This window comes from Euphorbia lathyris, chromosome 2, assembly GCF_963576675.1.
Source record: "Euphorbia lathyris chromosome 2, ddEupLath1.1, whole genome shotgun sequence".
Taxonomy (NCBI): domain Eukaryota; kingdom Viridiplantae; phylum Streptophyta; class Magnoliopsida; order Malpighiales; family Euphorbiaceae; genus Euphorbia; species Euphorbia lathyris.
The window spans coordinates 28732343-28753730 of NC_088911.1; the positions used below are offsets into that span (position 1 = coordinate 28732343).

A 21388-nucleotide genomic window follows, 5' to 3' on the forward strand; every position below is an offset into this window, starting at 1 on the left:
AAGGTCAATATGCAGGAAACTTGGTTTTGACAATTGGTTTGCCATAGACAGTAGAGGTTTGGGAGGGGGTCTCGCCTTCCTATGGAAGAAGGAAGCAGCAGTGAATATCATAGCCTCATCAGACAATTTTATCGACACACAAGTCTCAATCAACCAACTACCAAGTTGGAGAATAACAGGCTTCTACGGTTTCCCGGAGCGGAGCAGAAGAAGGGAATCCTGGGATTTACTCTGGTCGTTAGCCCTTTCGTCAAATCAGCCATGGTGTTGTATCAGTGATTTCAACGACCTATTGAGACATACTGAGAAAAAGGGGGGTAACAGGCATCCAAATCGATTACTCGATGGTTTTCAGCAGACAGTAGAGGAATGTGGACTATTCAGTATGGCGATGCAAGGATATCCCTTTACATGGGAAACTGGTAGAGGTACAGCACACTGGATCGAGGAATGCCTGGATCGTGCTCTTATCACTCGGCTATGGAAGGAGCAATTCCCAAATGCAAGCTTACACAATCTGACTATAACCTGCTCCGATCACTCAGCCATTATGCTGGAAATCAAAGCGTGGATTAGAGTTACCCATCCGAGAAGATTTCAATTTGAAAATACATGGTTACGGGACGAACAGTGCAGAGCAGTGGTAGAGCAGACATGGAATCAGACAGATGGAAGTTCAATTGAACGGAAAATTGAGGAATGTACAACGGCATTGCAAAGATGGAGCAGAACATGCCAAGGAAACCTCAGCCGAGCTATAACGAGTTTAAGAGGACAGGTCGAAAGGTGCAAATATCGTACAGATGAATATGGTATAGCCATGTTCCGACAGGCTACAGTGGCGTATAACAGAGCACTGGCACAGCAGGAAAACTTTTGGCGTCAAAGGGCCAAGTTATTTTGGCTCAGAGACGGAGACACTAACACACGGTATTTCCACGAATATGCATCGGCCGGAAGACGTCACAACACAGTATCCGAGTTGATCAATGATGATGGTATCAGATGTAGTCGGGGCAACGAGCTCGAGGAACTGGTGGATGAATACTTCAAAGACATTTTCACAAGTAAAGGCAGCGAGGCAGCAACGGTTCTTGACAGCATTACTACAGAAGTATCAGAAGAAGATAACAGATGCTTGGTTCGGCCCTTCAATGCTGAGGAGGTTAGACTTGCATGCTTTGCGATGCATCCAGACAAAAGTTCGGGGCCTGACGGCCTAAATCCTGCTTTCTACCAAAGATTCTGGAGCATTGTAGGTCCTGATGTAGTCTCTGCTTGCTTGAACATCATCAACTCATCCACTGTACCACCACAACTGAATGAAACTCTCATTGTGCTCATACCTAAGAAACAAGATGTAACTCGGGTAACAGATCTTCGCCCTATAGCTTTGTGCAACGTGATTTTTAAAATTATCTCAAAAATGCTAGCTAATCGGTTCAAAAAGATTCGGCCCAAAGTTATCTCTGATAATCAAAGCGCCTTTCTATCTGGTAGATCCATAACTGACAACATCATTGTAGCATATGAATTGATTCACAAACTGAAGCTATCCAAGGGCACAGGAATGGCAGCGCTCAAACTAGACATGAGCAAAGCCTATGACAGGGTTGAATGGGGATTTCTGCACAGCATGCTCCTGAAAATGAACTTTCACCCCCAATGGATCAATTGGATGATGGCCTGTGTTACAATTGTCACTTACAAGGTGTTGAATAACGGACAAACCGGGAGTAAGATTACCCCATCACGCGGGCTTCGTCAGGGTGATCCAATCTCCCCATTTCTATTCCTAATTTGTGCAGAGGGGTTATTCGCTTTACTAAAAAATAAGGAGAGAGCAGGCTTAGTACATGGGTGTTCAGTGGCTAGATCGGCTCCCCGAATCTCACACTTATTTTTTGCAGACGATATTTTTCTTTTTTTCAAAGCTAAACGGGCTGAGGCTGAAACCATTCTTCAATGTTTGAAAGAATATGAAGCTGCGTCTGGACAAAAAATAAATTATCAGAAGTCTGCTTTGCTGTTCAGCAAAGGGTCGCCGGCGGAGGCTAAGCAAACGGTAACTAATCTGCTGGAAGTCACAGAAGTGGAAGATCTTGGCATGTATCTAGGGGCGCCAATCATTGTAGGAAGAAGCAAATCGCAAGCATTTGGGTATCTCAAAGACAGGATTTGGAACCGCATCAACAATTGGAAAGAAAAGTTCCTTTCCCGCGCGGGTAAGGAAATTCTTATCAAAGCAGTTCTACAGTCGATTCCTACATACATCATGAGTGTCTTTCTGATGACAGAATAGTTCTGTGATGAGGTCAATAAAATGTTAAATCGGTTCTGGTGGAGAGCATCAGGTGATTCTAACTCGGGCATTCACTGGCAACAATGGAATCGTCTTTGCATCCCAAAAAGCCAAGGGGGAATGGGGTTTCGCAACTTAAGACACTTCAATACAGCACTTTTAGCTAAGCAAGGTCGGCGCATCATTCAGGAGCCTAATTCACTACTGGCCCGAGTTCTCAAAGCGAGATATTATCCTCGTAGTAACTTTCAGGAAGCTGGTTTAGGCCATAATCCGTCATACGTGTGGCGCAGCTTGCTGGCGGGGAGGGATTTAATTATGAAAGGTATCAGGTGCAAAGTTGGCAATGGTCGATCAATCTCAATCTGGGACAGCCCATGGCTACCTGACCCAATGAATCCGAGAATCACAAGTCCGATTAGCTCTCTCTTTCCAACTGGAATGGTACATGACATTTTGGAGGAGGACGGCAATTGGAATAAAAACATGATTCAGATAGGCTTCAACCAGAGGGATCAGAGACTTATCATGTCGATACCAAGGAGATTGAGGCCTCAGGAGGATGGCTGGCTATGGGGACCTGATGTAAAAGGAATATATTCAGTCAGAAGCGGTTATAAGCTAGCAAATGAAGAACATCCGGTTAACGCCTTGCAGCCGATATTAAAATGGAACCATCTGTGGAATCTGGAAGTTGCACCCAAAATTCGAAACTGCATCTGGAGGCTCTTCTCACAATGCCTACCGACAATGAGTAATCTTGAAGTGCGTCATAGTAATCATCCTAACATATGCCCGGTTTGCAAAATCCTAAATGAGACGGAACAACTTCTGTTCGCGGTCTGCAGCCTATCAAGACAGATATGGGAGATATTTTTCCGAGACCAGAGAGTATCTCAAGTAGACAATTTCCTGGAATGGTTTGGATCAAAGTTGTCAGAAGGGGGTGTTAAGGAGGCCAGCGGTATGGCGGTAGTAATCTGGTATATATGGAAAAACAGAAATGAGGTAGTTTGGAAAGATCACAGGTCTAGCCCAACATAGATTTTATTCCAGATAAAACAGGAGATTCAGAATTGGAAGGCAGCCCAGGAAATACACCAACAAGTCAACAGCCAAAGCTTGCATTCACCGATCAAGTGGATTCGTCCTGCAGAGGGGTTTCTAGCCTGTAACGTGGATGCAGGGATTTTCAAAGAAACAGGTCACTGCTCGGTGGGCTTCATTCTGCGCAACAGAGAAGGCGACTGCTTGTATGCGTATCACGGGGCATTGATAGGAATGTATGATCCGAAACTGGCTGAAGCGATGGCACTTAAAGAGGCATTATCCTGGATCAAATCAGCAGGATTAAGCAAAATAGAAGTTCGCACTGACTGCCTTTCTGTTATTCAGGAGTTACAATCCAACACCTCTCACAATTCATATTTATTTGATGTTATTTCTTTTTGTTTAGAGTTAATTCAAGAGTTAGACCTAGTCACCATCTCTTTTGTAAAGCGTTCAGCAAATTCAGCAGCTCACTGCTTAGCACGAGCGGTTGTATCAGAGTCTGTTCGTGGAGAGTGGAATTATCTATCTCCGTTCCTTTTTGATATTCTTTCGGCCGATTTGGCAAGTTAATAAAATACGCATTCTTTTAAAAAAAAAAATATATGTTAAAGTACGAAGTTACAGTTTTTTTTTTTTTTTTAACTTTTCCCTTGGTTTTTATTAAATGAATTTTTTATATAATAATGTGTGAAAAAATTACGTTTTCTCTTTGGGCATATCTTGTGGTATTATTCCATTTATCTGAATGTGATTTAAGAAAGTGATATTTTTGGAGTTGTTTGTTTTCAATTATAATTATCAATATTTTTGTTAAAAGAAAAACAAAAACAAAAAGTAGCTGCAAAACAAAAGTAGTAAAGTGACAATTTAAGTCATAGGCAAAACAAATAAGGTCCTTATTAAAAAAATTGTCCCTCAAAAATTTCAATATATTACTTTTTTTTTTTTTCCATCATTGGATGGGTGATGAACTTTGACAAAGTAAGCTCATCCAATAATAGAAAAAACAAAATAAATCTTACTTTATCAAAAACAAAGTAAGCATAGAAGGCACCATGAAAATATATTTCATTATAAAGTAGATATTATTATGTTTACTAAATATTTTTTTAAGTTTAAAATATCAATTATTTTGATCTTTTAAAATAATATTAATATGTGTATATTTTTTTTATAGTCCCATATATATACATATAGACCTAGCATATTTTTGGTCTCTCTCTAGCTTTGGGTCCTAGACCAACACATCTCTGACTTAATGAGGAAATTACACTATAAATCATCTTTAAAATTTATTTTATAATTAACTATTCACTTTTTTCTAATATTATCATTGTATGTATTTTAATTCTAATTTTGTCAAATTGCAGTTATATAACATTAAATTATTAATTATTTATTCTAAACTCATTACTCAAATCTATATTCAAGCCACTATCTATTACTTTTTTCTTCTGCGTTCTTTGTTTGCGTTTTTTATTTTTGATGTTTATGAATTTGACTGTCTTCTTCACATATATTCTAGATTTCTTTTTGTAAAGGTGTTCTTGTTTGAAAATTTAGCCATCAAATGATTTCTGAAGCTATTTCAACAGAGAAGGAATCCATAGTTCCTAAACAACCCATTAAAAAAAACAGAAAAAACCAAAAATTGTAATGAATCGTGAAAATAAAGAAGGAATCGCAAAAAAAACCTTGTTAAGTAAGCTATGCTTCAGCCATGAAAATTTTCAAACTATGAACACACTTTTCTGAATTTCATGTAAATTGAATTGAAAAGGTTTGCAAAAGTCAGTTTTTTTTTTAATTTTCTGTCATTTTTAAAATTAAATTGTGCAATTCTTTAAAAAACACAAAACATGAATCTGAATTTGGATTCAAAATAAACCAAGAAGATGAAAATACAGTTCTTCTTAATCAGTTGAAGGGAATAGTTTATTATCAGTCTAAAATGAAAATACAGTTCTCTTTAATCAGTTTTTTTTTTCTGCAATGAAATGAATATTGCTTTAAATCTTTAATCTTATAGTAACTTTTCACAGTACATGAATTTCAGAAAATGAATAAAAAAAAAAAGAACTGTTTTAATTTATATTTTGGATTCTCATTCCTACCTCGGAAAAGAAGTGAAGATCGGTGTACAATTTTTTTTTTTTAAAAGAAATCAGTGTTCAAATTTTGATGTTTTTCATTTAATTTAATGTTTTAATAATAATTATATATACTTCTAATTTTAAGGGATGCGTTGGTTATATGATAAAATAGTTTATTATTTTCAAAATTTGACAAATTTGAAGTTTAGTTGTAAGTTTGAGACATCTGTAATTAACTTGATCATTGTGTAACTTACCCTGACTTAATCCCAGGCCGGCCCGTGCGGTTGCTGTTTAGCTAACTTGATGGATTCATTGATTAGGCCTGAATTGGACATAAATTAATGAGAAAATTATATAGAAATTCATCTTTTAGAAATTATTTATAACTATATCAAGTCATAATTTTGGATTATATCAAACTAGTAAAATCAGTATTTTTAATATATTTTAAGGATTAGAATTTATAAATTAGAAGTCTAGAATATATTTTTTAGGGTTTATGATATATGAATTGGAGTCTAGAATTTTTAAATTATGGTGTAAAATCATAATATATAGAAAATAATGACATATTAAGAATTAAGTTTGGTAATATGACTTAATTATAATTTTGTAGTTAATTATGAGGTGTGGGCTACTGTTATTTTGTTGTAAACAAAGTAAAATTTACGTTGCTGTGATCACCATTGATTTGATACTAGAATAAAATATAGTAATGATTGATTCAATTAGTTTTAAATTGGTAACTGTTTCATCCGGTTACAATTTTTTTTTTAATTAACCTCCTTCCTCAATTACTCTTCCTTCCCCACTAATGCTTCGATTTTTTTTTTATTGGAGTTTGATAGGTTGTTATTCTCATCCCACTCACAAATTGGCTTAAACTGTTAAAAGAAAAAAAATTACTAATGTTGGCAAAAATTCATAAACTAGCTTCAAAAGTATAAAACCAAAAAGTGAAATCACTAATTATGGAAAAAATCACTTAAAACCTTTAAATTTTACCAAAAATAATTCAGTTTACACATTATTCACATGAAATCATACTTAATTTTAGTAAATTATTAGTATTTATTATTATCCAAAAAAATCATTAATTTCATGTAAAATTTAAATCCTATATTATCAGAAGTAATTCATGTAAATCCACCAACTTTGCGAAAAATCAAGTTTCAGGCAAAACTGAACTTATCCTCTATTGTTAGATTTTATTTACGTAAAAAGCAAATTATGAACGTTAAATAGAAACCTTGTGAAAATAGAGTTTTACATAAAACCTTTGAAATTAACGTAAATCTTTTATTTTTAGATATAATTATGTATAGTTTGACTAAATTACGTAATCTTTTTATTTTAGGGGGGAAAAAATTCACAAACCTTGTGAAAATAGAGTTTTACGTAAAGCCTATGAATTTTACGTAAAGCTTTTATTTTTAGACATAATTTACGTAAGGTTTGACTAAATTTACGTAACCCTTTTACTTTACGAGAAAAATCCACAACCATTGTGAAAGTTAGAGTTTTACATAAAACCTTTGAACTTTACGTAAATATTTTATTTTTAGATATAATTTACGTATAGTTTGACTAAATTTATATAACATTTTTATTTTAGGAGAAAAAAATTCACAAACCTTGTGAAAATAGAGTTTTACGTAAAACCTATGAATTTTACGTAAATCTTTTATATTTTGATATAAATGACGTTAAGTTGGACATAATTTACGTAACCTTGTTATTTTAGGAGAAAAAATCCACAAACCTTGTGAAAATTAGAGTTTTACACATAAAACCTTTGAACTTAACGTAAATCTTTTATATTTCGATATAATTTTCGTAGAGTTTGACTAAATTTACGTAATCTTTTTAGTTTAGGCGGAAAAAATTGACAAACCTTGTGAAAATAGAGTTTTACGTAAAACCTGTGAATTTTACGTAAATCTTTTATTTTTAGACATAATTTACATAAGGTTGACTAAATTTACGTAAACCTTTTACTTTAGGAGAAAAATTCACAAACATTGTGAAAAATAGAGTTTTATGTAAAACCTTTGAACTTTAAATAAATCTTTTATTTTTAGATATAATTTACGTATAGTTTGACTAAATTTATATAACCTTCTTATTTTAGGATAAAAAAATTCACAAACCTTGTGAAAAATTGAGTTTTACATAAAACTTTTAAACTTTACGTAAATCATTGATTTTTAGATATAATTTACGTAAAGTTTGACTAAATTTACGTAATCTTGTTACTTTAGGAAATAAAATCCAGAAACCTTGTGAAAAATAGAGTTTTACGTAAAATATTTGAACTTTACGTAAATCTTTTATTTTTAGACATAATTTACGTAAAGTTAGACTAAATTTACGTAACCTTGTTATTTTAGGAGATAAAATACAGAAACCTTGTGAAATATAAAGTTTTCTGTAAAAAATTTAGATTTTACGCAAATCTTTTATTTTTAGATATAATTTATGTAAGGTTTGACTAAATTTACGTAACCCTTTTATTTTATGAGAAAAATCCATAAATCTTGTGAAAAATGGAGTTTTACGTAATACCTTTGAACTTTACGTAAATATTTTATTTTTAGACATAATTTAAGTATACTTTGACTAAATTTAGGCAACCTTTTTATTTTAGGAGAAAAAAATTCACAAACCTTTTGAAAATAGAGTTTTACGTAAAACCTATGAATTTTACGTAAGGTTTGACTAAATTTATGTAACCCTTTTACTTTAGGAGAAACATCAATAAACATTGTGAAAATTAGAGTTTTACGTAAAACCTTTGAACTTTACGTAAATATTTTATTTTTAGATATAATTTACGTATAGTTTGACTGATTAATTCACAAACCTTGTAAAAATAGAGTTTTACGTAAAACCTATGAATTTTACGTAAATCTTTTATTTTTAGACATAATTTACGTAAGGTTTGACTAAATTTACGTAACCCTTTTACTTTAGGAGAAAAGTTCACAAACATTGTGAAAATTAGAGTTTTACGTAAAACCTTTGAACTTTACGTAAATATTTTATTTTTAGATATAATTTACGTATAGTTTGACTAAATTTATGTAACATTTTTATTTTAGGAGAAAAAAATTCACAAACCTTGTGAAAATAGAGTTTTACGTAAATCTTTTATTTTTAGACATAATTTACGTAAGGTTTGACTAAATTTACGTAACCATTTTAGTTTAGGAGAAACAATCTTGTGAAAATAGAGTTTTACGTAAAACCTATGAATTTTACGTAAATCTTTTATTTTTATACATAATTTATGTAAGGTTTGACGAAATTTACGTAACCTTGTTATTTTAGGAAAAAAAATCCACAAACCTTGTGAAAATTGGAGTTTTACGTAAAACCTTTGAACTTTATGTAAATCTTTTATTTTTAGATATAATTTACGTATATTTTGACTAAATTTTTGTAACCTTTTTTATTTAGGAGAAAAATTCACAAACCTTGTGAAAATAGAGTTTTACGTAAAAACTATGAATTTTATGTAAATCTTTTATTTTTTGACATAATTTATGTAAGGTTTGACTAAATTTACGTAAGGTTTGACTAAATTTACGTAGCCTTGTTATTTTAGGAGAAAACATCTACAAAGCTTGTGAAAATTGGAGTTTTACGTAAAATCTTTAAACTTTACGTAAATCTTTTATTTTTATATAGAATTTACGTATAGTTTGACTAAAATTACATAACCTTTTTTATTTAGGAGAAAAAAATTCACAAACCTTGTGAAAGTAGAGTTTTACGTAAAACCTATGAATTTTACGTAAATCTTTTATTTTTTGACATAAATTACATAAAGTTGGACATAATTTACATAACCTTGTTTTTATAGGATGAAAAATCCACAAACGTTGTGAAAATGAGAGTTTTACGTAAAACCTTTGAACTTTATGTAAATCTTTTATTTTAGATATAATTTACGTATAGTTTGACTAAGTTTACGTAACCTTTTTTATTTAGAAGAAAAAATTCATGAACCTTGTGAAAATAGAGTTTTACGTAAAACCTCTGAAGTTTACTTAAATCTTTTATTTTTAGACATAATTTACGTAAGGTTTTTCTAAATTTACGTAACCCTTTTACTTTAGGAGAAAAATCCATAAATCTTGTGAAAATTATAGTTTTACGTAAAACCTTTGAACTTTATGTAAATCTTTTATTTTTAGATATAATTTACGTATAGTTTGACTAAATTTACGTAACCTTTTATTTTAAGAAAAAAAATCACAAACCTTGTGAAAATAGAGTTTTACGTAAAACCTATGAATTTTACGTAAATCTTTTATTTTTTGACATAATTTACGTAAGGTCTGATAAATTTACGTAACCTTTTTATTTTAGGAGAAAAAATCTACAAAACTTGTGAAAATTTGAGTTTTACATAAAACCTTTGAACTTTATGTCAATCTTTTATTTTTATATATAATTTACGTATCGTTTGACTAAAATTACGTAACCTTTTTTATTTAGGAGAAAAAAATTCACAAACCTTGTGAAAGTAGAGTTTTACATAAAACCTATAAATTTTACGTAAATCTTTTTTTTTTTTGACATAAATTGCATAAAGTTGGACATAATTAACGTAACCTTGTTATTATAGAATGAAAAACCACAAATATTGTGAAAATTAGAGTTTTACGTAAAACCTTTGAACTTTACGTAAATCTTTTAGTTTTAGATATAATTTACGTATAGTTTGACTAAATTTACGTTACCTTTTTATTTTAGGAGAAAAAAATTCACAAACCTTATGAAAATAGAGTTTTACGTAAAACCTATGAATTTTATGTAAATCTTTTATTTTTAGACATAATTTACGTAAGGTTTGACTAAATCTACGTAATCCTTTTACTTTAGTAGAAAAAATCTACAAACCTTGTGAAAATTAGAGTTTTACCGTAAAACCGTTGAACTTTACGTAAATCTTTTAGTTTTAGATATAATTTACGTATAGTTTGACTAAATTTACGTTACCTTTTTATTTTAGGAGAAAAAAATTCACAAACCTTATGAAAATAGAGTTTTACGTAAAACCTATGAATTTTATGTAAATCTTTTATTTTTAGACATAATTTACGTAAGGTTTGACTAAATCTACGTAATCCTTTTACTTTAGTAGAAAAAATCTACAAACCTTGTGAAAATTAGAGTTTTACCGTAAAACCGTTGAACTTTACGTAAATCTTTTATTTTTAGATATAATTTACGTATAGTTTTACTAAATTTATGTTACCTTTTTATTTTAGGAGAAAAAAATTCACAAACCTTGTGAAAATAGAGTTTTATGTAAAACCTATGAATTTTACGTAAATCTTTTATTTTTAGACATAATTTATGTAAGGTTTGACTAAATTTACGTAACCTTGTTATTTTAGGAGAAAAAATCCACAAACCTTGTGAAAATTAGAATTTTACGTAAAACCTTTGAACTTTACGTAAATCTTTTATTTTTAAATATAATATACGTATAGTTTGACTAAATTTACGTAATCTTTTTATTTTAGGAGAAAAAAATTCACAAATCTTGTGAAAATAGAGTTTTACGTAAAACCTATGAAATTTACGTAAATCTTTTATTTTTTTGACATAATTTACGTAAGGTTTGAATAAATTTACGTAACCTTGTTATTTTGGGAGAAAAAATCTACAAAGCTTATGAAAATTGGAGTTTTATGTAAAACTTTTGAACTTTACATAAATCTTTTATTTTTAGATAATTTACGTATAGCTTGACTAAATTTACATAACATTTTTTATTTAGGAGAAAAAAATTCATAAACCTTGTTAAAATAGAGTTTTACGTAAATCTTTTATTTTATCAGTTCCTATGTTAAATATCTAACATATTGTTCAGTTATCGTATTTTAAAATTTATTGTTTAGTTCTGATTTTTTATTTTGATCAACAGTTTTATCACTTAAATTTTTAAATTATTGAACAGATTAATCCTTTATAAGGGACTAAACTGTTGAATTGAGTTAAAATTAAGGACTTAATAGTGTATTATTAACATATAATAACTAAATAATAATTAAATTAAAATAGAGGGACTTATATATTATTTACCTTATAATTAATAATCTTTAAAATTTCCATAATTAAATATTACCTGTTATAACAGGTTACATTTTTTATTAATTTTAATTAATATAATTTTAATTAACACATGTTCAAATACTATTGGATACTAAAAGAAAGTATGATTACTTTGTTGCAAAATAAAGTAGCCATAGAATTTATCTAATTATGATAGTGTTGTAATTGGCCCTAAATTAATTGATTTTGTTGGGTAATTAAAAGCCCAGTCATATAACATAAGTACTGAAATTGGGCCTAAATTCAAGGGTTTCTTTGTCTATCGGCTGTTATTGGCATCAAGGAGGAAGAGAGCTGAAACCAGAGACGGAAAAGATGATATACCGAAGATGGAGTCTGTTAACCGGTCCCATGGCTGTCGTCGGCGGTGTCGTGGCTACGATTGTCGTTGCCAACTTTATCTTCGTCGAAAACGTAAACTCTCCTCTTTTCTTTCGATTTTCAATCCCTTAATTTGCCACATAATTTAGGAAGTCGAATTTTCTTCGATGAATCGAAAAAATACTTCGATAACGAGAAGAGATTCTTCGGTGTTAGATCTTTCCCTGTTCGATTGCATTGAGCTCCGAATAGATAACAGATTCTAGGGAACTGTTATCGATCCTTGTTTATGTACTTTCGGAGTTTATGTAGTTTTACTATACATGATTTTCGATGTGGAATCGCTGATTACTAAAATTTTGACTCGATTGAACCCTAATAGATTTTAATTTTTGGGTTGGGGAGAGGTGCCTGTAATTGGAAATCATCATGTGAATATAGTGTTGTGATTGATATGATCTGTCATTATCAAAGAAAAAAAGAGATATGATCTGTCGTTTTCAGAGTGTTTGTGACGAATGAACATGTGTTGTATGCCTGCAACTTGAGATTTCACTCCTTGTTTATGAGCAGCTAAGGGATAGAGATTGTTGAGTCGAATCTCTTTCCATTTTGTGTTCATGAATTGCATCTTTCTTCATTGTGACTCTTGTGATGTTCTGTCTGCCCCACGTAAGTGCAAAAATAAAAGAAATCGACCAAGAATTCTTTTAGGAGACATTTGCAAAGTTTTGGTAGTGGTAGATGGATTCGATTAATCAGTTGGAGCACGATTAGAAATCCTTTAGGTGGCTCTTCTTTCAAGTTTGCTGCAGGAATTGAACTTGAAACGTAACTTAAGTACTAGACCCTTCCTACTCAAGCCAACATTAATTGATAGGAGACTTTTGCAATTTCTATCGCTGTGATCTACAACCTCTTGTCAAGTCTTGGTGTCAAATTTGCAGAATATAAGATGTTATATGTTCCGTACTCCAATGGAAACACTGCATTTGTCATTTAAGGATTTTAGATCATCGAAGTCAAGCTTTTGTTATCCTTTTCTATGTCATAGTCTAGATGTTATCAATTTGTTTTCATGGCTTTTGAACATAGTTATCAAAGGCACACCTGGCGCTAAGGTCAAAGCATGTCGTCTGAGAAGCCAAAAGGTGGCCTCTGTTCAAGAGGTCTGTGCCTGACACCTTTCTAATCCTAGCGCCTTGCCAAAGGTGTGTCAAGCAAGGTGCAATTTTAGAAGCTACACAGTTTTTCTCAGGGTTCAAGTTAAAATAGGATGTTTTAATCTCCGCTCTTTCTTACTTATGTAATCTACAGCTGAAATTAAATTAGAATGAAAAAGAAATAGATGAAAAAGGAGAGAAGATTTTGACAGCAGAAATATCACAAAGAACAGAAAAACGCTGCTCTATTTTGAAGAGTACAGGAATATCGCAAATGGAGACTTTAGTCTTGGCGATAATTAGTTATTAGACTATTAATTAAATAACTTAGGATTTGGTTCAATTTTGTTTTCAGATTTAGAATTTTTATTATGAAGTATGATTATTGAAGAGTTACTAGTTAATTTGGAGTTTATTTCATGCATTTTGTGATTAAGATTATGGATAATTGGATATGCTTTAGTATTTGACTATTTGTTGCATTTTAGAAATGTTAATTATTGTTATTTAGGATTTTATATACTCCCTCCATTCCCTTATATAAGTCATTCTAGCAAATTAGTTTTTTCTCCAAATATAAGTAATTCTAGTTTTCCAAGAATTTTTAGTTTAGTTTTTCGGTACAACCATTAAATTTTTAGTGTTGTCCATGTGTTTTTGAACATTCCAATTCTTATTCCCCAACCATGGAATTATTTTTTAGTTAACCAATGTAAATTCATTAATTTGACTCTATATTAATTGTATTTTTTAATTTGTGTGATATACCCTAGAATGACTTATACAAGGGAACCGTATTATTTTTCCTTAGTGTGCTTTGTGTTGCTCAGGCGCGCATCTGAGCCTTGTGCCTAGGCTCTAGGACTGGCACGACACGCCTGACACAATTATCACTTTCTAACATTTATACTGTATATAACCATATGGAACATATATATGAGATAACACGATTTTGACACGAAACTCAAAATTGCCACCTCTATCTAGGACCCCCTTGCGCCTTCAATAACAATGCTTTCAAAGTTGTTGTTTCGGAATATGCTTATCTGTTTTTCTTGCTTTTGTTGAAGAAATCATTTATGCTGGATGATTTCATAAATTGATGATCACGACAGTGTGTAGTCATACTCATTCTAACATATTATAATATATTCGGGAATTGCAGGATCGATTCCTTAAACCAGAGCAAAGGAAGCCAGTTTCGTCACCATCAACCAAATAGACAGGAAGCAAGGAGAAAGCCATTGTGAATGTGATGTAAGATTTTCTGGTGGTCTGTAGTTGCATATGTTTTGGCCAAAACTGCAGTTTGGAAGAGAGCTCTATTAATAATTGTATGTCACTTTATAATAATTTGGCCTTTGATTTTGTTGTCATCAAGTTTTATTTTATAGGTTGGTTTGGTTTACCATAATTGAGCAATTGCTATTCGAAAAATTAAGCAAATCTGGGGTCTTTGATGTTATAGGGTTGATGTAGAGTGGTGAGTATAACGAAAGAGGAAATGATTGCAGCTACAATTGTTCAATTTTTGCAAGCTTATGTCTTGTGTCACTTTCGCTTACCCCCATAAAACTATTTTAGATCCACTCAGAATTGTGCAATTTGCCTATGAAATTGTAAAGGAGATTATAATTAAGGGTCTGTTTGGTTTTGCTTTTTGTTGTTTTAACTGATTTTCCTTCCGTAGCTGTTTACAGTTGTTTTCAATTTTAGCCGAACGCTTTATATTGCATTCTCTACAGTTTGAAGTAAAAAAAAAAGCTATAAATGAACCTAACAGGCACTAAATATCTCATTCAATGATCATTTAGTATTAACTTGGCGTAGATTACATGTCTTTCTCTATTCATAATCAAGAATCAAGAACTCTAGTCCCCCTTATGATCTTATCTTAAGGCCTGAGAGCATGTTAAGTTTTGTTGAACTCTAAGAAAAGTGAGAAAATACCTTACTTTCACTGTCATCCATATTATTTGTATAAAATTTACAGGTAATTGTTGTATACTTCACTAAAGAAGGGTAGCAGATTGTATCTAGCTAAGAGATGGGTTGTATAAATAAGTAGGGTGAAATAATATAATAATCATAATACAATTTCAAAGAATTGAAATAATAATCACTGTTATCTGCCATCGGATAACATCTGCATCACCAAATCATTCCAAGAGTCTATTGGCCCTGGTAAGCACCAATGTAAACAGTCATTTTGAACTTTAGCATTCTTATTCTCTGCAAATGGGTGAAACTGCCTATATGGTCCCGGATGCCCATCCGGTCGCAGCAACGATAACCGAGTTGTATCAAGTAGCTTCAAAATTACACCCTTCTCAGATCCTAATGCAGCAGCTTTCTCAAACTCTTCCAATTCAATCCGTCTCATTATATCATCTACATCCACCATCTGAATCTCACCTTCTCTGAAAGGTACTGTTCTATTGCAAGTACCTCCACTAAACCATTCTCCATTCTCAAAGTGGTCTGGTGTTGTTGTCCTCAAGAAAATGAAAGCTTTGTGATCAGACTGAACCATGAAGTCCAAGATCAAGCCTATCGCTTTGCGATACGCATAGTCAAATCCTAGATCAGTCAAGTTCTTTCCAGGGCAATAATGGCATCCTGTAACAGTGTTGTTCTCATGATATATAGCAGTTTTGAGAAACCATTTGCCACCAGAAATTACTACATAATCATAGTTGCTGTATTGATCAGTCCATATGGTATCAAGTTTATCTAGATGTAACTGGATTTCTGAAGATGAAACTCCATTTTGGTCTTCAAAAATGTCTGCTTTGAGTAGGAATGGGGTCCAAATGACTGAAAGAGTGAAGTTGTGGACTGGAAAGTTCCATCTTTTCGATCTGTATTCCTTATCATGATAAACCTCAATGGCCTCTTCCACCTATAAAACAGCCCATCATTTATTGTCCATTCTATCAAACTATTTTGGAAAATCCCAATCAGAAAACATACTTTTTTTTAGATGGCAACATATGGAATGCAGACAGTTAGATCAGAGATGAGACATTCTGATAGTGGTAGGCCATACTACATCCATTACACATTTTTAGTAAATGGCCAATCATATGGGTCTAAAATTTCAATTTATGGTTCAGGACCCAACCAACCCTGTATAGAAAGGATAATGTACTAAAGGGTATAACAATTTAACAAATTACAGCTTGTTGAGTATTGATACAGATAATTAGATTAAAATGAACTAAACAACAAGGATAATGCACCCATTCTTGATAAGACATAAAGATTAAAATGAGCATAATAATGTGAGGTAGGTACACCAGCATGGAAAGAGACATTAGAACCTGCCAAAAGAGTGCTCTCTAACCCAGCTGTATTAGAAAATGAAATCAAGATTGATTGTTGATTAACAATTTAAGCCGTTGTGTCTTAAATTCTTGGCAAAAATAATCATTAGACCCTTCCTCTTTCATTTTTTGGTTCATTAAGTCTTTGATCTTTTATTTGAATACATTAAACTCCTAATCATTTAATTTTGGTCCCATTAAGCTCTTGATGACCCAAAGAATCAATTTTAAACATAAAATTCGGTTAACAAAGTGTTATTTATTGGACATGCATTCGAAATTTGTATCTATTCACTGCTTGAAAGTAGTTTTAGATTTGTAATGTGACTATAGAAAAACTGTAACAACCTTAATCCAAACTGTAATTTTTTTATATATATAATTTCAAATTCAGATGAAATTAATAATATCTTTTCATAACTTACTAATTTGGTAGGCAATAACTTAATAGGATCAAAAATAAATCATCAGAGGTTTAATGTATCCAAATAAAACATCAATGACTTAATAAACAAAAAAAAAAGATTAGAGACCTAATGATACTTTTTACCTAAACTCTTCACCTGTTTAAGCCGTTGTGTCCAAGTAGAGGTGGCAGTTATATATAGAGGTGGCAAAATGACACACGACCCGATTACACGACACGAACACGACACGGATTTTTAGTGTTAGTGTTGAGCTTAATAGGTAATAGGTCATTTTTGGGTTGACACGAAATTGACACGCTAATTTGTGGGTTGGGTTAGTGTTGATATGTGAACCCGAAAACGACACGAAATGACACGGATATTGAAAATTATTGTTATATTCTCTCGTGTTTTTTATGTGATTTTATTAATAAAGATAATAAAATTATAATTATTAGTTACAAATATTGATTTGAATTTCTTAAATTGTTATAAACACATTACATGATCCTCTAACATGATATTATTGAACTTTTCGATAATTATTGTTAACAAACTAATCTAAAAATGTTTAAAAACAGTACCATATCTTCTTATATTTTTAAGAGTTATTATTAATATATATGCATAACAAAATTACATGTAACCCGAAAACACGACACGAAATCGACACTAACCCGAATAGGTTAACACGACTTTGACACGAAAGTTTTTGGGTTGGGTTTGGATTTACTCTTTTTGACACGAACCCGAAATGACACGACACGAACACGACTCGAACACGACAATTGCCAGGTCTAGTTATATACGCTATACAAATCCAATACAAATTTATTGAATTAGTGTTTATTAAATAAGTAATGGATCATTTTTTAATTAATACGAAATTGACATATAAATTTTAAATTGTTTTAAAATTAACTTAATAACTCGAAAATCATATGAATATATAAAATTATTATTATATTCTTTTATATTTTTATATTTTATTAAGGAACAATAAAATCATAATTATCATCAACATGATTTGAATCTCTCTTACTTTTACATGTCATCATTAAAAAAAAGTCTAATACTCTTCCAGCCTCTTTAATTTGTCCAAATTGGTTATTTTACCCCTCAACTTATCGAATATCCTATTTACCCTCTTAATTCCATAAAAGTGGTATTTCTTACCCCCTCAACTTATCCATTTATCCCCCAACTCATAGAATATCCTATTTACCCTCTTAACTTCATAAAAGTGGTATTTTCCACCCCCTCAACTTGTCCATTTACCCCCTCCCAAACTCATAGAATGTCCTATTTACCCCCTTAACTCCATAAAAGTGGTATTTCCCTTACAATCCGTCATTGAGGCCTAAATTGATACATTTTTTAAACGTTAAACCTATATTGGTGCTATTTTGTACGTGGAACCTAAATTGATACTTCCCCAAATTCATAGGCCTATTTTGATACTTTTCCCTACATATAATGTCTTTAACTTGTTTATATTAATGTTCTTGTTTTTTTTATCAAAAAGTTCTTGTTATTTGTATCTTTTATTCATTCTTTCTCTTTTTAACTTTTTTTGCTAGTTAAATTTTGATTATCTAATTATTATAATACAATATTATTATAATAAACACATGAAAGATTTATATAATTATCAAATTAAAACAAAATAAAAAGTTGATATTAAAAATATATATTTTCAAACTCATTTGAATAAGTGTTATTAATTTTGCACTATAAAAGGGTAAGAAATACCACTTTTATAGAACTAAGAGGGTAAATATGGTCATAAGGAGTGAGAAATACCACTTTTATGGAGTTAAGGTGGTAAATAGGAAATTCGATGAGTTGAGGAGGGATAAAATGACTAATTTGGACAAGTTAAGGGGGTGGGAAATATCATTTCTATGGAGTTAAGGGGATAATAGAACATTCAATGAGTTGAAGGGGTAAAATGACCAATTGAACAAATTAAGAGGGCTGGAAAAGCATTAGGCTTTAAAAAAACATAGTAAGGTTGTACAAAACATACGGATACATTACACAACTGACCATAATATAAGCGAATTAGGAACTTATTAAATAGGTTGAGGTCAATTTTTTTTTTAATTAAAATTCACTCACATAACATAGCACTAGGTAATAACTAATGTGAGAAGAACATGACCCACTTATATATGAATTGCCACCGAATGTACTAGAAGTAATCAGGACTTACCCTAAAAATCTTGCAGCACTCTTATGTATAGTTGAATAATCAAGGAAATGTTAAAATAGGAAAATTAATAATTTTCTTCAAGCAATGAACATGACACAAATATATTAGAATTAAATTTCTATTTGGCCCTTGTGTTACATAAAATCATGTCATTTGCTCTCAATCATTTGATAACATGAAAAATTCTATAGTCTATTAATATCAGTAACTCCTTGAACTTGTTCTAAAAGGTTGATTGATCTCAAAAAATTATACATATGTTGTCTCATTAGTCCCTAAACTTGTTTAAAGTATCATAATTAATTTCCTAAATCTATAACAATATCATAAAAATACAAAATAAAAAGTTAATTTGTTTTAAAGACTTAAAATCACGAATTAGGCGTTTATTTTCAAATTTTTGAATTCTTTTTCGGATTTAGATATTGCAATGTATACCACTTTACTGTAAACGAGTTCAGGGATCAATGAGTCACTTTAAACAAATTCAGGTAGCCAATATATTATTTTAAACAAGTTGATGAGACTAGCAAAACGCCGTGTAAATTCAACCGGCCAATTAAACTTTTTGAAGCTTTTAATGTATTAAGCCAATTCTATAGGCGATATTTAATCCTTTTTTTTATGTAACATGTCATATGTCATGTGACAATAATTATCAAATCAATTAACTTTTTATTCCAAATTGGTTAAATGTCACCTATCAAAAAAAAAAATGTTATAAATGACAAGATTTTTTTTTTTTGAAGAAATAAATGACAAGATTTTAAGTACCAAATAATAAATAGGCTTACTTTCAAAGATAAAGGTGGGTAAGGCTAAATCTGAAGCCTTTATTATTTTCAAATCAAACTTGGCTTCTACTCCAAACTGGTAATAGAACTTAGACAATTAGAATCCTGATGTTAAAAGAGGCTCAAATAAATGATTAGGCCACTTAAATTGTAACGATCCCATCATTAAAGATGGTGACATGAATTGAATCCCACACAGGATTGACTGAATTATATCTTATAGTCCTGCGAGTAAAAATAAATAAATATAGATTTGACCTGAACTGGACCATATGTAACATAGTGTTTGGTTACTCTGTTGGACTGTGTTTCGGGTGTTTGGTTAGTTTTGCCATCTCCACCACCAAACCAAACAGCCACATATGTAACCAAAAATCAGAGACAAACTTTAGAATTTTGATTGAAGCTTGAAATTTACCTGAGAAAGAATGCAAAGTAATGACTGAACGTGATTACGAGAAATTGAATCACCAATGAACGCCCATGATTTATTCCTCATCAGATTAAGAAATTTGTTAGGATTAAACTTGGCCAAATCACACCCAAGCGGTTTCCACCTCCAGTATAGATACCCTGAATCAGGCCTTCCATTTTTCATACAGTTTTGATGTCCTTCAATTATTAGACAACTCCGATTAGTATAAACCGGACCCTTCGGGTCCGGTATCCAATCTCCGGCAAACAAATCACATTCATCTGCAACAAATTTCAATACACAACAAATCAGACACATCTGCTGAAAAACGAGAAAATAGAGCAAAATTGAATTATCACATACCGTGAGTCTGGATAGTTTGGTTTTGATTATCCGAAAAGTAATTAGAATTTGAAGATTGAACCGGTTGTTGAAAAGGCAAAGAATCAAGCAGCGGAGAGTCCGTTTGAGTTGCGGGAGGGTTTTCAACGACGGAAGAGAAGCGAATTGAATCGGAGGTAAGAAGACGGAAAACGAGACCTAATAGAAAAAATGAGATTGCGAACTTGATGAAGAGATGATTGTGTTTGGTTAAAGAGAAAAAGGAAAATGAGTTTAAATCAGACCTCATTTCCTTCGCCATTTTAGTGTGAGAAAAGGAGGCGAAGGAAGTATGTTGATGTGAGAGAAAGAGAAGAGAAGACAACAGAACAAAGAAAACGGCGTTTTAAGAAGAAAGGATTAGTGGTTAGTAAGAAGGTGATTAGCAGCTGTTAATTATTTATTAATATGATTATGAAGGAGCTCCGTTTGCCTGCACTGCACACACCCTTTGTTTGTTTAAAGCAGTACAACAGCTTTTGTCGTAATTATTTTATTCAGTTGAAAAAAGATAAGAACTCATGCATTATTTATTTATTTGGAAAAAACATTTTCACAATTATTTTTTATAAAAAATTTTAATTTAATAAATTAAGTTAATACATTATATAGGTTCTCTTTGCAAAATAGTTGTTAACTCTTATCTGATTATTATTTTATTAGTTGATTTGACTAGCCGATTGTGTAACTTGTTCGGTAAAACTTACTTGTTTGTGTAAAATGATAAATAATGATATGACAAACCCTTTATTTGGGTTAAAATGTAGTAATTAGGAGTAAAAATGT

At 31.3% G+C, this 21388-nt stretch overlaps 1 protein-coding gene across 1 annotated transcript; it reads right to left on the reverse strand.

Annotated features, from left to right (window-relative positions):
• Positions 1-14964: 14964 nt before the first annotated feature.
• Positions 14965-21025, reverse strand: LOC136217582 (protein trichome birefringence-like 25). The gene is made up of 3 exons (XM_066004171.1): positions 20585-21025; positions 20225-20502; positions 14965-15966 (listed from the first exon to the last, which is right to left on the reverse strand). Exons 1-3 carry the CDS (start codon positions 20862-20864, stop codon positions 15190-15192), a joined length of 1335 nt encoding a protein of 444 aa, XP_065860243.1. The 5' UTR covers positions 20865-21025; the 3' UTR covers positions 14965-15189.
• Positions 21026-21388: the final 363 nt, after the last annotated feature.